Source organism: Clavelina lepadiformis, chromosome 7 (assembly GCF_947623445.1).
Source record: "Clavelina lepadiformis chromosome 7, kaClaLepa1.1, whole genome shotgun sequence".
NCBI classification, from domain to species: Eukaryota; Metazoa; Chordata; class Ascidiacea; order Aplousobranchia; family Clavelinidae; genus Clavelina; species Clavelina lepadiformis.
This window is the reverse complement of record NC_135246.1, coordinates 15,496,326-15,511,993: the sequence shown is the minus strand read 5'-3', so window position 1 is coordinate 15,511,993 and position 15,668 is coordinate 15,496,326. Positions and strand designations below refer to the sequence as shown.

At 36.6% G+C, this 15,668-nt stretch overlaps 2 protein-coding genes across 2 annotated transcripts; one reads left to right on the top strand and one right to left on the bottom strand.

The window, feature by feature from the left end:
• Positions 1–3,374: 3,374 nt before the first annotated feature.
• On the bottom strand, positions 3,375–5,656 carry LOC143464721 (charged multivesicular body protein 5-like). The gene is made up of 6 exons (XM_076962658.1): positions 5,428–5,656; positions 5,185–5,336; positions 4,866–5,031; positions 4,489–4,597; positions 4,000–4,109; positions 3,375–3,885 (listed from the first exon to the last, which is right to left on the bottom strand). Exons 1-6 carry the CDS (start codon positions 5,494–5,496, stop codon positions 3,838–3,840), a joined length of 654 nt encoding a protein of 217 aa, XP_076818773.1. The 5' UTR covers positions 5,497–5,656; the 3' UTR covers positions 3,375–3,837.
• Positions 5,657–9,980: 4,324 nt separating this feature from the next.
• Positions 9,981–15,374, top strand: LOC143464720 (kelch-like protein 5). Its single transcript, XM_076962657.1, has 11 exons — positions 9,981–10,269; positions 10,588–10,752; positions 10,872–11,068; positions 11,234–11,290; positions 11,435–11,590; positions 11,748–11,925; positions 13,459–13,683; positions 13,874–14,036; positions 14,209–14,421; positions 14,546–14,658; positions 14,776–15,374. Exons 1-11 carry the CDS (start codon positions 10,167–10,169, stop codon positions 14,895–14,897), a joined length of 1,692 nt encoding a protein of 563 aa, XP_076818772.1. The 5' UTR covers positions 9,981–10,166; the 3' UTR covers positions 14,898–15,374.
• Positions 15,375–15,668: the final 294 nt, after the last annotated feature.

Here is a 15,668-nt window from a genome sequence, read left to right as displayed (position 1 = left end):
TTGCCAAATACTTGAGTCAGAGTTGTTGTTAGTGTCGCGACAACGAGTTCAAGTGGTCGGATAATTGTCGTGCTTACTCGTTGAATCTCTGTTTCGAGAAGGTTTATTCAAACCTCTTTAAATGATGACAGCGTCACAGATCTTGTTTTCACTTTTGATATTTGTCGATAAAAAGACGTACTACACGAGAAAACCCCCTGCTTGGCTTTGAGTGACAAAAATGGCAGGACTTCAACATTCATCAATCGTCATAAATGATACCGGTTGTCAAACCTACGGGGGTTCAGAAACGATAAAAGTTAGTTTATTAGCAGTTAATGACTGCAGAAACTACGCAAATATACACTTGATAGTTAGTTGGTCGTAATTTAACCCAGTATTTTGTTACAGCGCTCTCAATAACGCCCTCGGCAAACCGAACCAGCTGTACCTAACCTAGTAAAAATAAGAACCAGAAAACCTGTTTTGCTCGCTTACCATACACTTGCCATATTCGTGTCGGAGAACGGAACTAAATTCATCATGGAGTGGTGAAAGTCGGCTACACGACCCTTCGCACATACTTGTAATGAAAACTATCATCATCTCCCTTTTTATACCCAACTGACAACGCAATTCATAAAAACTATGGACTTGAATGTACACTACTAATTTCTGAACATGTAAAATCAAAACAATGTTAAGTCCGCGTATATGATTTTTTCAAACGCCATTTTTTAAAATTTTTGTTATTATTACTGAGCCCTAACAATGCTAAGGAACTGCCGCGCTGTATTTCGCGACATAAACCTTTTCTATGAATTAAGATACGAACCTACCGAAAAACTTCTTCTCAACGACTCAACCACGTTTTGAAACATTTACAATCGGTATGACGTAATCTCATGTTTGCAAATTCAGCGATGAAACCTTTTGCGGAAAGGTTTTATTGTGAGCGCCAAGCCTGTAACCTCCATGTAGGACGAAGTGTGTCATCAATATCGGCGCGTTTTTTCAGACAGGGTTAGTTTTGTTCCACTGTTAGGAGAAAATAACATTGTTTGTAGGAGTTTCTGGAATAAATCATTCATACGTAGGTGGAAGAGGGACGGTTTGGAAAGTTTACTTTGGAATTATAGTGGTAGTCGACAAGTTGCAAATATATCTAAGATTGCATGTATGTTAATATTCGTACATCACTAAATTAAAAATTACTGTGACTAAAACTATAGTTTGGCAAAATTCGTATTTGATAAATAACTTACGCTGTCATGAGTTCCATGTACAGTACTGCACTTGTTATCAAATTAAAGGTTTCACTTGTGAAATGAAAATTAACTCTTTTTTTTATCAAATAAATACCCCTTTGAATAAACAAATCTTACCAGCCCAGAAAGCAACAAGTTAGCTGGATAATATTTTCAAACAGCAAACTGTTTAAGAGAGATTTTTTTCTATCCTTAAATAAATTAGTAAATTTATCGCCAAGCCTTTACAGTACCATTAAAATAATAATAAATCTTAAATGCCACATACAATGTATGACATATTCATTTACCTTCACTAATTTAAAAAATCTTCCCTTGGTATCAACTATCAATAATGGAATTCCATGAACACAATTCAGAAACTTCAATTTGGTGATATTCTGGAATCAATGCAGTCTCAAAAGGACTACATATTTAGAGAGTAGGCTACCTAAAGTACTGTGCCTGTATCAAATTCGAAAGTACAACCCACTTCAAAGAAATCAAGGTACAATCGTAACTGTTCTAAATGCTGAAAAATTTTACCTTCTAATTCATGTTGTGCTAACAGCAACGAAAAGTACAGTGCACAAAAATGCTTAGACACAATTACACATTAATGTACACAGTTTGACTTACCCAATCTTTACATTAATTGAAAATTGAGTGCACAGAAATTCTGCCAAAGTCATTAAGTGCAAAATAACACACCTTGAGTGTACTGTAGAACTGAAGCTCATGAAACGCAGTATTGAGTGGGCCTATGCCAAACTCTGTAGTAGGGCTCAGATGAAGAAACATCATCAGAGACATTTCATTCAAAAAATGTATTTCAAGTCGTTAAAGTCGACTGAAGTCATTATCACACACTCCGCCTTACACTACAAAAATGCCAGTTAAACACCTATTAGCTATCTGCGCCTATATATATTGTATGTAGGCTGCATTTCATTAAAGTACAAGGCTGATAGAGTACAGCTTTAAACCAGAATAAGGCATCTTGAACTCTTTTATCATAATAGTCATGTCACTTGCTTCTGTTTAGTAAACGTTGTAAACAGTTCCAAATTCGAGCAAGGCTGTAAAAAACTAAAAAATAGAACAAATTTATAATGAACAACGCAAGAGGAGGAGACATTGCTTCAAGTAGTGCAAAAGAACTCCTCACCCTGCAGATAACAGGATAAATATTCTAATGCCATGCCATAAGCCATGTGGGAAAGAAACTTACAGCACTCATACCGTACTGTATATTTATATAGCCTGTAAACTCGATTTCCAAACAATATCTAAACGCAGGCGGGATCTAGCCTAGTGCAGAAGTGCACTGTAACCAGATGACGTGACTATTTGAGTAGCTAGTATACAAAGGCATCCTGTGGCTGTGTACTTGTAAACTAGGCCCCGCAGGCGCGGGCTATACATAGGCTATCTGTATCGTCATCTATATAGCCTAGTATACTGTAGGCTACTGTACAGTGCTAACAGGCTAAACCTAGAATAAGCATATTTCAACTACATCATTAAAGTCCATAAACTTTAATAGGGCTATATCCGACCGGGTTATCAACCAATAAACCTTGCATCATAGTAAAGTTTATACCAAGTCTGCAATCTGCATATAGCAGGTGTCGGCTTCTTCTTTTTGAGCATTTTAGTTGGCAGCAGCGTTGTTGCATCTCTTTCATGCAACATTGTTGCACATGCCTATAGCTTCTTGTCCTTCCTAAGTTCCTACATATGTCTACTTGCATGGGCTATATAGGCATACCAATATGCCACCAGCACAACGTTAAATAGGTTTGAAATTCACGCTTCAAAAATTGTGTGGGCAATTGGTACTTTGGAAACATACTGTAATTCGCCTTTTACTGCTACCTTGCGGCACTCAAAATTAATTACTATTCAACTCGGTAGCGCTATGAAGCAAAATTTTCTAATAAAACCTGAAAAATGGTTTCAAAAGAACATCAAACTCTGTCTCTGTTTCCAAATCAATTATTAAGGCTCAAGAGTCGATTAAGTACAAGTAACCAAAATATTCCTAAATTATTTTAAGGATTATTATTTCTCAGATTAACTTCGTCTTTCCTGCAGTGTCAACGCTGCCAATACAGCAATGTTAATCTGTGACTTCTAATAAGCAACTATAATTGAGAAAGTTTTATTACAAGAACAATACATCTCAAAAGCTTTGTTGAAAGCCATAGTACATTACACACTATAATCATTTAAATATTGCTAAAGCAGAAATGACAAGAACAATTTCTAAAACGTGGATCTAACAAATTTAAACGAAGTTCATATTCTTTAGCAGATTTAGTGCTTCCGTCTTCTGGTAAAGAACTCCGGTAAGAATAACTTCACAGGTTTCAAATAAGGTGTTTATTAATATAACATACAAAACCTAAAAAGTTTGTTCAATCAGGTAAAAATGCTTGCTCCTTCTGACAACTTAGAAAACAAGCCAACTGATTTTAGACTGCAGAAATACTTGTCATTGTTTATCAGATTGTAAAAGAAAACAAAGTGCAGTGGGTGTTTCAGGTGGGATGTTGCACATTTGAAAGAAAAAAAGTAATTTCTGCGGGAAAATTTTCCTTTGTGTCTCTCATGCAGGAAGTTGTGGTAACCCAAATTCATCAACCGCCACTCCTTCCTAAAAGCAAAATCATTAATGAAACATACAGCTTAAAAATCACAGCCTCACTGAGAAAGGGTTGGGCTGTTGGCATTTGGTACTTTTAGCAATTAATTTTGAATTTGGTTGAACCTGGTTGGCAGGAAGGGATTCCCCAAGTTCATTGGATGGAGCGTTAGGAGCAGCAACTTCATCATCAAGCATTGAATCTTCAAACATATCATCACCAAGAGCATCCAATTCTGAAAAAATGACAACCTTTGTATATTGAGTGGAAACTTAAATGTTTCTAAACAAAATCAGTGCAAAATACACATTGGCCATATCAACCCTGTTGACTGCCCAAACCAATAACTTTATGCACATTAAAAGTCACTGACAAAAATCCTGACAACTATAAGTTCCTTAAAAATGAAGAAAAGCACTCCGTAAGGTTACTTGCGAAGGTTGGTTAATCTACTGTTAAGGTTATTATGATTAGCATACACAATTTATCTCTGTCTATTTGGGAAATATTATACATTCAAATGCTGCAAGTTATTTGTCATTATGTGAGGTTCTCCAACGTATAGCAGGTCGCTACAAAGCAACATAAAATCTTCCCATACAGTGACAACTCACCAGCATCAAGATCAGCTTCATCAAGATCTGGCATCCCATATGATCTACCAAGTGCATCTTGTACTTCGTCTGCCATCTCCAGCATATCTTCCATATCATCTTGCAAGTCCTGAAACGAAGCAAAGTGATCTACTACCAACACATCATATTTATTTGAAATAGGATATCACTTATGAGATTTAATTACTCCAAAATACAATTTCATGGAGTTGTAGTTTTCAACGCTCAGCTAATAACAAAACGCTATGCAAATAAGGAACATGGTTTGGTTGTTTATATATTTAGTTGTTTAGAACAAGGCTATTTAGTTTACAGATACACACACTTGAATTCAAACTATTACAATTCACTAGTTACATGTTTCATGGTAATCATACTTCAATTTTATTAATATCAATTTTCTTATGTTCTTTCTTCATCTGTTTAAGACCCGTCTTCATAGCAGCCACTGTAGTCTGAGTATCTTTCATTGTTTGTATGGAGTAGTTAGTTTGTTCCATGTTGAAACTCTGTTGCATCATGTTGTCCCTTTGCGACTCATACCTTAATGTTTTCAAGACATTAACAACTTGCAAGTAAGTTATTATCCCATTAATCTTATTCCATTTCATGAAGTACAATATTTACACCTAAATGCTAAATTTGAATGTTATCTATAAAATCTAGATTAGAGATAATTCAAAGGCCTGAGCTTGCCTCTTCTTCTGTCGCAGAACCATAAGAGCTTTCTGCTTCACTGCATTTTTGGCGGGACCGTTACGCATTTTCTTCATCTGATTCTTGTATTTAAGAAGATCTGCATCAAGTTTTGCGACTTTCTTCTCAACAGAGTCAGTTCTATCATCAATCTGCCAATAAAATCAGTGAATATTACCAATAAAAAACAAATTTCAAGAAAATATCCACACGCAGTCTGTAAAATATTATTTAATAACTTACACCAGAAATACAATCTGTAAGATTAGGAGGTGGTTGTTTCGCTTTTGATCTTCCAAAAATGCGATCCATTTTGAAGCAGTGAAAACAAATTATAACACAAAAAGATTTACAAGGAATTTTCTTTCGACTTGATAACAGAAATCAAAAAAGTGTAAATGTGCTTGAAGAAAGAACTAGCACTATAAATTTATACTGCATAATTCAAGCTGCAAGCCTTAAGGTTAATGTCAAGTACAAAAGACACTGACAGTGCAACTTTAATAAACCCAACAATACCACTATGCTAATAACTTGCATGTTATAACACAAATAAGACTTCATTTAGGCTATGTTTTGCTTATTAACTGCAGAACTACCATTACTGATAAGCAGAGATGGGCACGAACGTGCTCCTATTTTACGACTATCCGATTGCCGCTCTTTCTTTTTCACAAACAACACTTTGGAAGTTTCATAAAAAATGAAATTAAATTGGAAATCTAAATATTTTTTGACTGCTGTGAGACTAATTTTAAGCTGTGAATAAAGGAAGACATTTTTGAGACTAACTTAAGGCAATTTACATGTAACCACCTGACGTGAAGATGGTGATAATAGGGCACATACCTTTGATTTGCTAAAAAGAGCGGGAGTGGCAAAAAGAGCGCTCTTTTCTTAGCGAGGAGTAACACTCTTATTTTTGGCAAGGAACAGGAGCAACGCTCTTTTGAAAAGAGCGTTGCCCAGCTATGCTGAGAAGCAAAATTACATTTAATGGATAACCAACTGCCTGGACTAACTGGATAACAAAAGCTGCCAATTCCTTGAAGATGCAAAACATGCACAATGACAGAACACAGGTCAGCTTATGGGCCATTCCCAAATTGCTAATTTTTAATTCTGCTTGTAACCTATACCCCGACTGCTAAGTCATGCAGTTTTCAACGAGAAAACATGGGTGCAAAGACTCATATTTTGGTGCAATGGCATGCACTCCCTACAGGAAAGTTGGTATGATGTGTCGAATGTCTTCTACACAACAAGTTGGCGTATGTGCCAATAGAATCAGCATTTTGTTCATATTTTTAAACTTGTAGATGTTGGTGTGGCACAAACTTTGGTGGCAAATTTATTAGCGAATATACCAGATGGACTAAATGCAAACTTTCTAATAGGGCATGCAATGAAGCTTCAGTTCTCTGTTTACTTATTTTAAATTGGTGAACAAACAACCGATTTTGCCTGGCTTGCCTTCTATAAATTGGTATGAGGAGGGTGTAACAGTTTGGTGTGCAGGTAGTTTACAAGTATAAGTAAGTGTATAAGTTGAGTGTAATACGTGGTTGTGCCACACTTCCACTATGAGCCTATACTGGAATAGTGTAAAAACTTGTCAGTCCAACATAAATTGTCATGGCAATTTACCCCGACATTTTGAAGGTCAAAAAAGTGAATACATACACACCTAAGATATCAGATGTATGTTTAATATAGCTTCCATATTCCGGGTTCATTGTAATCCTGCACTTGTAATAATTTCTAAATACTCAATCTGGATATATGGAAGTGCAAAAACAGACCACATATTTTTCACAAATAAACGCTGTAACTAAAAGGTTTTAACTAAAAAAGCAGAATATACTGTATCTTGTATCAAAACGATAGCATTCTAAGGGTTAACTTTTATTAACTCGACATCAGCTTGCTTTATGAGGTTTACTATGAAAATGTGATAGATAAAACTTATACTGACATACCATTTCTTCCGGGGGAAACTTTGTTAATAAAATAATATTCTGTGTAGCACAGCAAACAGGAAGTTACCTAACTGAAACTAAAGAACCATTAAAGCTTAAGTTAGCACACCGACAAATGTGATAGAGCCGAAGGTACGCTCATGCACTCTCAGTTGAAGATGAACTAACCAGCAGGCCTAGCCACCAGCCTGATGGTCTTTTTTAGTTTTACTCTCAAATATCAGGATCGAGTACTGAGGGTTACTACGTAATAATTTCTTTTCTATTATCTCAGAACTCCTTTCCATTCGGCCTTCAAATCGGTACAAAAGTACAAGACACCCCACCAGACCAACTTTTCGCAACTAGGCCTAACTGTTTCGTACGGAAAATAAACATTATTGATCAACCAAGCATACAATCACTAGAAATAAAATTCACGTGATGTGATGACAAATTGCTACGTCACTCTGCGCGTGATCGGCGTAGAAAACAGTTTTAATGAAACGCACTTGTGATTATGGCGACGCAAAATACCAGATCAAATCAAACATTTTACTTAATTTTTGAAGTATGGGTCACATCCGCACATGACATGTGACGAATTGAAACCTTTGTGTTTGGCGGGATTAGACAAGAAAGATAACGATCGATACTTCCTATCAGACCCCAGAAGATTCGCCATAATCAAACCCCGTTCGGTCATAGACATAACACCAGCTGGAGTTCAACATGAACCAACTATATCTCGATTATAAAAGAAAATGTTAAACAGTTTGTTGCCCTATGTTGAACCATTTTCGTTTTTCTCACTCTACGGTTGGACCAATGCAACGTTTGAACACTAAATTTCAACAATGAAAATACGTCTTCAACAAGAATCCAATAGGTAAACAAATGGGACCTTAGGAATCGAGAGGTACTGTACTGAAAAACATCAATACAGTCATTTTAATTTCAATCGGGTTACGCAGTATAAAAAGAAAAAGCAATCAGAGTTAACTTTTAATAACTGAAGCTAGCTTTTCCAAGCATTAGTTTATTTCATCTGATTTATGATGGCAAAAAATTTGCCATGATAAAAATTAAATTTGACTTAAACTTCAAATTGGCTGCCAGGCTTAATTTAAGGAATCTTCATAATCTTACTCGTTTATCTTATGCAAAATTTTTGTATCATGCAGACATGTATTTCTGATGCAGATGCAGACATGCAGTAATACATTGTAGTTACGAATTGTATGTTTGAGGTGTATTTCTCTAAATTTTTATAATGTAAGTTATGATAATATCTCCGAAAGTTTTCTTGGATTTGGTGGTTGTGCTAACCATTATTCATTTTTATCATTTTGGTACCTTGTATGTTTAAGCCCTTGGGTTTTACTGCTTTTTCCCACTCATTGTTTGCTTGTCGTTTTGTTATTTCATCATACTATAGTGGTTAGCATTTTATTTTTTGTTCTCCCTCAGACAATAATAAAAATTAATAGGCTATATATTGTATACAGTATATCAAGACAAATTGTTACCGAATTTGGAAAAAGCTAATTTGGTGAACGGCTAGCCGGGTACACAGTTGATATTTTCTTACCATGCTAAATGGCAGCCAGTGAAGTAGACACTTATTTTACTGGCTGTCGTTTACCAAAGTAGGAAAATATGAACACAATAAACAACAATTAAGCTATAGTCAGTGGATTAAAATGTATGCTAATTTTGAACTTAAAACAACCTACTAATTTTTCTAAATTGTAAATTAGCTAAAAACTAATCCCTTCTGAACCAAACTCTCACTTTTTATAATTAAATTACTAAGCTAGACTGCATTATACAAATTACTGCAAATTACTAGCTGCAAATTGAAATAAATGCTATTTTTCAACTTAAAATTACATTGTTTTTTCCAAAGTCTTAATTAATTTAAAGCTAATCCCCTCTTGACCAAACTCTCACCTCTCAAGACTAAATTAGATCAAAAATAAATTCGGACAAAAAAAATCAAACAATAGCAAGATTTAAACCAGAAGTCTCCAACATACGAGCCCCATCATTAACCACTACGCAACCACATTGCTTTCTTCCCCTGTGTAAAACGAGAATTATAAACCCATCAGTAAAACCTGCAGGTTACGGTTGTATGATTCAGCAACTGGAAACAGAAGTCGATTACATCTTCCTAAGATTAGCATTGGTGTGCATTCTTGCTGTACAAACTCGGGCTAATCAACAACGCCCTTCCTTAGTGCTATGGCCACCAGAAACCGGGCTCTTGCCCAGGATGGGGTTTCTGCTACGATGGGTTGCTTTTCCCATCCATTGATGTACAGCACTGAAACAATTTTCATTCATCAGCTGCTTGAACACACGACCTGCTTGTCTGCTTAATTTTCGCTTTTTCAAATTAATGTTTTATGGATTTAACTAATTATAGGTTTAGTAGTCGTGCTAGTTGTTACCAGCAAATGTCAAAGTTATTTCTCTTGAGCATGCTTTAGTTTCAGCCTTTTCGGTTTTGTCACTTTTTCCTGTTCATTTACCCGTGTTAGTAACAACTGACTTGATTTTTTGTCTCCACCGCGCTTTTGGCGAAAATTTGGAGAATTTGGAGCTGTTCACTTGGACCGCTGAACAGAAGCAAGCGTCAGTCGTACCTTGCTTAAGGGTATTGCAATGGTAGCACAACTGGGAATTTAACCTGGCTCACAAATTTACGAGTCAGGCACACCAACCACACCGAGCCAGTTGGAGCATCTGTGAATCTTATCATAAGATTTAAACTATGTCACATAATCTTAATCTGGGATTGTAAATTTCCATGTATTGTGTATTAGTTTGTCAAATTAAATTTGTTATGTTTGTACAGAATATCTTTTTGTTAAAATATATTGTTTTGTCGGTTAAAGGTTGTTAATCCCAGTATGTGAACTGCACTGGTGCCATTGAAATGGTCTATTTATGTCAGATATTGGCTGATGTTCTTTCTGCTTATGTTCTAATCTGTTAACGGAGTAGACGTTATTGGAAATGGATGGCAGTGATTTTATTTATCTCAATCATGCGTCATGCACAATGAAAAAAATACAAGAACATTTGCAAAACCAGCAACTATGTGATGTTGTCATTATTGGTAAGTTTAAAGGTGGATACACACTTCAAGCCAAGTGTTGTTTACGTGTTTCCAAGTTGTGTATTTGTAAGCATGTTTAGGAAATGTTATTAGGTATTTAGGTATGATGTTTTTACAAGCGAGTATTGGGTTGTGTTTTCATTGCATTATTGAAACTGCCAAAATTAAACTTATTTTGAAACAGGAATGTCTGAGCACTTCTGATTTTTCTAACTTATGGCAAATTACTTTTTCATGATGCAATGCATATCAGTTTCACTGAGTAGCTTAAGGCAATGGAGTGGATAAATCGGTGTATCACATCTTTATTTTATGCAGCTGGGCCAAAGCGGATACCTGCACATCGCTTGGTTTTGTCATCGGTATCCGACTACTTTAAGGCAATGTTCAACAATGATGTGCGAGAGTCTCATGAAGAAGAAGTGACAATCAGTGATGTTGATGCAGATGCTCTTGAAAAGATCATTTCATATATGTACACAGGTAGAATGCGGTAAACAGAATTAGTATTTTTAGACATTTTCTTGGAGCCAAGTGCGAAGATAAACAAATACCTTGTATATTTTACTTGAATTATTTTTTTGCTTTTTTTCCTGAATCAGGAAGACTGGAAATGAGTGAAGAAAATGTGGAGAGAGTTCTATCAACTGCCAATATGTTGCAACTGCATCCAGTTGTTGATGCTGGCTGTAACTTTTTGATGAAACAACTTCATCCGTCAAACTGTCTTGGGATACGAGCATTTGCAGATCTACAAAGCTGTCATCGCCTTTACAAAGAAGCTCACGTGTATACCATGGTTTGTAGTTCTTTATCATTTGTGTTCCATGCAACCAGACAAAACTTTTTATCCAGATGTTTACTCTACATTAAACAAGATGTGATTTTTAGACTCTGTATATAGACTACTCTAGGCATAATGTTTATGATCTATGATTTGCAGTATTTTATTTCAACATTTTAGGAGCATTTCACTGATGTCATGCGAAATCAGGAGTTTGTTATGCTTCACTTTAATCAGGTGCACGACTTTCCATTATCGTCGTTGTTAGTTACCAGTAATGAATTTATTCTGTCATGGTGGTCAATGTTTAATGTCTGTAGAATATAATATAATGACTTCATCTGGATAAACATTGCATAATGCTGTTTTACTGATGTCCAGGTATGTGAGTTAGTGGGAAGCGATGATGTTAATGTTCCAAGCGAAATGACTCTATTTGAAGCCTTACTTATCTGGGTGAAGCATTCAGAAGCAGAGCGAAAACAGCACATGCCTGAGTTGCTGTCACACATTCGACTAACTCACATGAGCAAAGAAGTGAGTCATGCGGTCATTAAACAGTATTTTTATGGCTTTTTCCCATTTCAGACGTAAAAAGGATCTTGCTAGAGTATTATATGCCCAGAGAATGTTTCTGCATGGTTGGTGTGTACTGCAACTTCTGCTTAGTTTCTGTTTTTTTTTTCTGTTGCAGTTTCTTGCTGATAGAGTACAGACAAATTCCCTAATTAACCAGAACTTACCATGTGAACACCAGATTATTGCTGCAATGAGTTACCATATGCTTCCTGCGAGGCGTCCTTGTTTAAAACCACCAAGAAAATCAACGATGGGTCATCTATATGCCATTGGTGGTATGGACAATTCCAAAGGTATATACTGTAATTGTGCATTATCTTTCAAGATAATAAAGAAATCCAAAGGGTATACCCAATAGCTTAATTCAAAAGGTAATTAAAAATTTTTTTTCATTATTTTTGATTAAAAAACGATCATTTACTTACTATGATAGTGCAGTGGATGTCGATGTGCAGGGCAAGGTTTCAATTTCATACATCGCCCTTTTGCAAAGCTTCCCCTATTTAACCACAGCATCTTTTCCAATCTCATTAGAATTGATTTGGTTGTTTAAAATTTATACTGATGGTTCATTATGTCTGACAGTATGGTTTTTGTTTTATGTATTTAGTTTTAATGAAATTATCAGCGATGTAAGTTAAACTATCTGACTAAATGGAAGTCTTTCGATGGCAATGCGAGAATCTTCATCCCTAGGTTGCTTGGCACTTATTACCTTTCCTTCCCATGTGTTTGTTTCACTTTGTTCATTGTTCATATCAGACTAAACTTGGCTTCTTGACCTGTGTAAAGCAACACAGTAAAATAATTTATTGGTATTCAGCTGGAGAACAGGTCTTGCTGCTGCTGTTTCTTTCTACATTTTAGCCTTGTTGATTAACTAATTGCTTTTTGCACCACCAGCTGGATTCTCATGTAAGTGTTTGTATGTGTGACAAGTGGATGGAGCATGTCACCAACCTGAACCTGACTGCATGCCGTGCAGCTGTTTTCGTTCATTAGTATTACAGTGTTCTGTTATGAGTCATATAACACAGAAATTACTGCTTCATTTAAAGGAAACTTTGATATATTGTTCACAGTTCATTTGAACGTGATGTTGTAGATGGAGATAACATATTTATGTGTGTGTGTGACCACATTGCACTTGCTAATCGTTTTCCTAAGTACTATGTCCCGTTTTTGTCTTAGGGATCAAAATGTATCTTTGCTTAATTTGTTTCTGTCTAAAGGTGTGCCTGCTCAGATTTAATGTAAACCTGGTAAAATTTATCACCATGTTGTGTAATTGGTAAATACACTGGAATAGTAGTTTACAGATATGACATTAAATACAGTTTAATGCTTAGCATGTTGGTTTAAAACGATGTATATATTATATATATAATGTTTTAATGATTTTGTTTGATCAAAGTGTAATCGGATATGTTGTGTACTTAAGGTTTTTTTTCAAAAAATTAACGACAACATAGAACTACTTGTTACCACTATGTGCTAAGCATTAGTACTTGGACTACTTAGACTTAGACTACTTTGAGTCACAGTTTTCACATGGGTTCACTAACTCACTGAGGTTTAATTATCACCGCTTAGGTTATGAATTATGATTCAACCGCATTGAATTGAGAGTTTCCATTGTGTTTAACAAGCATCACAGTTGTACTCAAAATTGTGCTAATAAGTTAATAGTAATAGCTTATCATTTAGACATAGCTAAATTCACGACAGATGTTTGAAAAGGACTAAAACATTACAGTTCAGCTATTCTAAATCATCACCAAGTTTTAGCTTTACAGTGCAATAATAAAGTCAATTTAAAAACACAGGTGCGACCAGCATTGAACGTTATGATGTCCGCATCAATCAGTGGACCCAGATCGCCCAAATGACTGGCAGACGACTGCAGTTCGGAGTAGCGGTTCTGGAAGACAAGCTATATGTTGTCGGTGGCAGAGATGGTCTCAAAACTCTGAACTCGGTTGAATGTTTTAACTCCAGAACAAAGACCTGGAGTGTTATGCCTCCTGTAGCAACACATCGACACGGGTTGGGTGAGCAGCAGGTTTCAAGTTCTACCAAGCAACGTTTAACATTCGTATCAGCAGCTTCTTGAATGACATTGAAAACAGTGTGATAATTTGAGACAACTAATGCTGTCTGTACACATAGTTTTCAATAGGTTTTGTCAATAGTTATGTTGCAATGATAAAATGACTGAAAGTCTTCCATTGAAATCTACAGGAGTTGCAGTTTTGAGTGGCCCCATGTATGCCGTAGGAGGTCATGATGGCTGGAGCTATCTCAACACCGTTGAGAGATGGGACCCGCAAGCAAGAGCGTGGAACTATGTTGCACCCATGTCCGTATCTAGAAGCACGGTTGGCGTCGCAGTTTTGTTTGACAAGTAAGAATGTTTATGGAAGGGTACGTTACATCAGTACTCAATGAGCGATTGCTTTTATTTCTCAACCCCAAACGTGTTCAACGAGCAGTCGTTTTTCTTATCTTAAATTTCAACCAGTTTTCATAAACACCTTGAAATAATACTTATGTTCACATATCTTTTCTCTTTGTAGGCTTTATGCAGTCGGTGGTAGAGACGGCAGTTCCTGTCTGCGCTCTGTGGAGTGTTTTGACCCCCACACAAACAAGTGGACAAACTGTGCCCCCATGTCAAAGCGCAGGGGCGGGGTCGGTGTTGGTGTATGTGGCGCTCATCTCTATGCAATTGGGGGCCATGACGCACCTGCCAGTAACCAGATGTCTAAGTTGTCTGAGAGTGTGGAACGGTAAGGACCATATATCTCTGTTTACAGTTTACTAATGGCACTGTAAATGCCTATGCCCTATAGTATAGCTTTGCTCAATATCGATAGGTGGTGATAAATAATAACGACGGAATTTCTTTTCTAGATACAGTCCCAAGACTGACCAGTGGACCATTGTGGCTTCCATGAGTGTCCCAAGGGATGCAGTTGGTATTTGCGTCCTTGGTGGACACCTGTATGCTTGTGGTGGCTACGATGGTGAGTAACTAACATGTGCAAAGCACTAAGGAGTGTATAACAATACTGTAGTATTTTAGATTATTTACATTTTGCAACCGTCTTTTTTTAAGTTTCCAAGCCACATTTTTATTTCAGGGCAGTCCTACTTATCAACGTGTGAATCCTACGACCCGCAATCAAACGAATGGACGAAGGTCGCACCTCTCAACACGGGAAGAGCTGGAGCCGTTGTAGTCCATGTGCGCAACCTGCTATAGGCTATTGATGATCTTCGTCTGTAGTCAGTACCACCCAAGTTAGTGCGGCTTGCTGCTTGGATGTTTTTATTCACTTGTGAGTTTCGCTTCCAACTTCGTTTCCATTCTTCTAATTGCTGTACCATCACGTAAACACAAGTTCTGTTTTTCACCCGCATGTGGAAACGGTGTTCGTCTTCATATAGTTTTACTTTGTCACCCTGCAACTGCAAACGATGTTTATTATCGCTTCGGGCACGTTCGAGTTCTCACTTTTTTACGATCGAATTATGTTATCTCGTTGTAAATAGTTTCATTGTGTTCTATGGCAATTCTTTTTTGTCTCTAATACGCAGTCTGTTCACTTGGAAATTTGTGTTTGCTTCGTATGGCTCTTAGCTCGTTTTTCATTCCGCTGTCAAACTATTACATTCGCTGTGCGAAACGGATGCGTTTGTATCGAAGTGCATTTAAATTGCAATACAAGGCCATATGCTATCTTTGCGATCGTATTGCCGATTATGAAAGCTGAAAGTTAGACACAACGAAGTGGAAGAATTTAGAAAGGTCTCCGAAACACTAGACTAGATCCTAAACCAGAGTATGGTAATTTAAATGGAGGTGATGCAAATTACGACGAAACCGTTTCTACAGTGACCATAAAACTAACAGTTAATGTTGGAAAATACGAAGTTATACTTCAACAGAGTTGCTTCCGGTAATTCAAGTAAGGAAGTCTCCAATACAAACCACGCAACAATAGCGTTTCCAAAGCAGTACAGTTTTGGCTAC

Excerpts from the sequence above, each read along its gene's own strand:
- LOC143464720 (XM_076962657.1), top strand. The coding sequence starts at position 10,167 with ATGGATGGCAGTGATTTTATTTATCTCAATCATGCGTCATGCACAATG. Across the intron at positions 11,069-11,233 it reads AAGCTCACGTGTATACCATG|GAGCATTTCACTGATGTCAT; the intron begins GTTTGTAGTTCT and ends TCAACATTTTAG. Across the intron at positions 13,684-13,873 it reads AACACATCGACACGGGTTGG|GAGTTGCAGTTTTGAGTGGC; the intron begins GTGAGCAGCAGG and ends TGAAATCTACAG.
- LOC143464721 (XM_076962658.1), bottom strand. The coding sequence starts at position 5,496 with ATGGATCGCATTTTTGGAAGATCAAAAGCGAAACAACCACCTCCTAAT. Across the intron at positions 5,032-5,184 it reads GTTCTGCGACAGAAGAAGAG|GTATGAGTCGCAAAGGGACA; the intron begins GCAAGCTCAGGC and ends GAAAACATTAAG. Across the intron at positions 4,110-4,488 it reads TGAAGCTGATCTTGATGCTG|AATTGGATGCTCTTGGTGAT; the intron begins GTGAGTTGTCAC and ends TCATTTTTTCAG.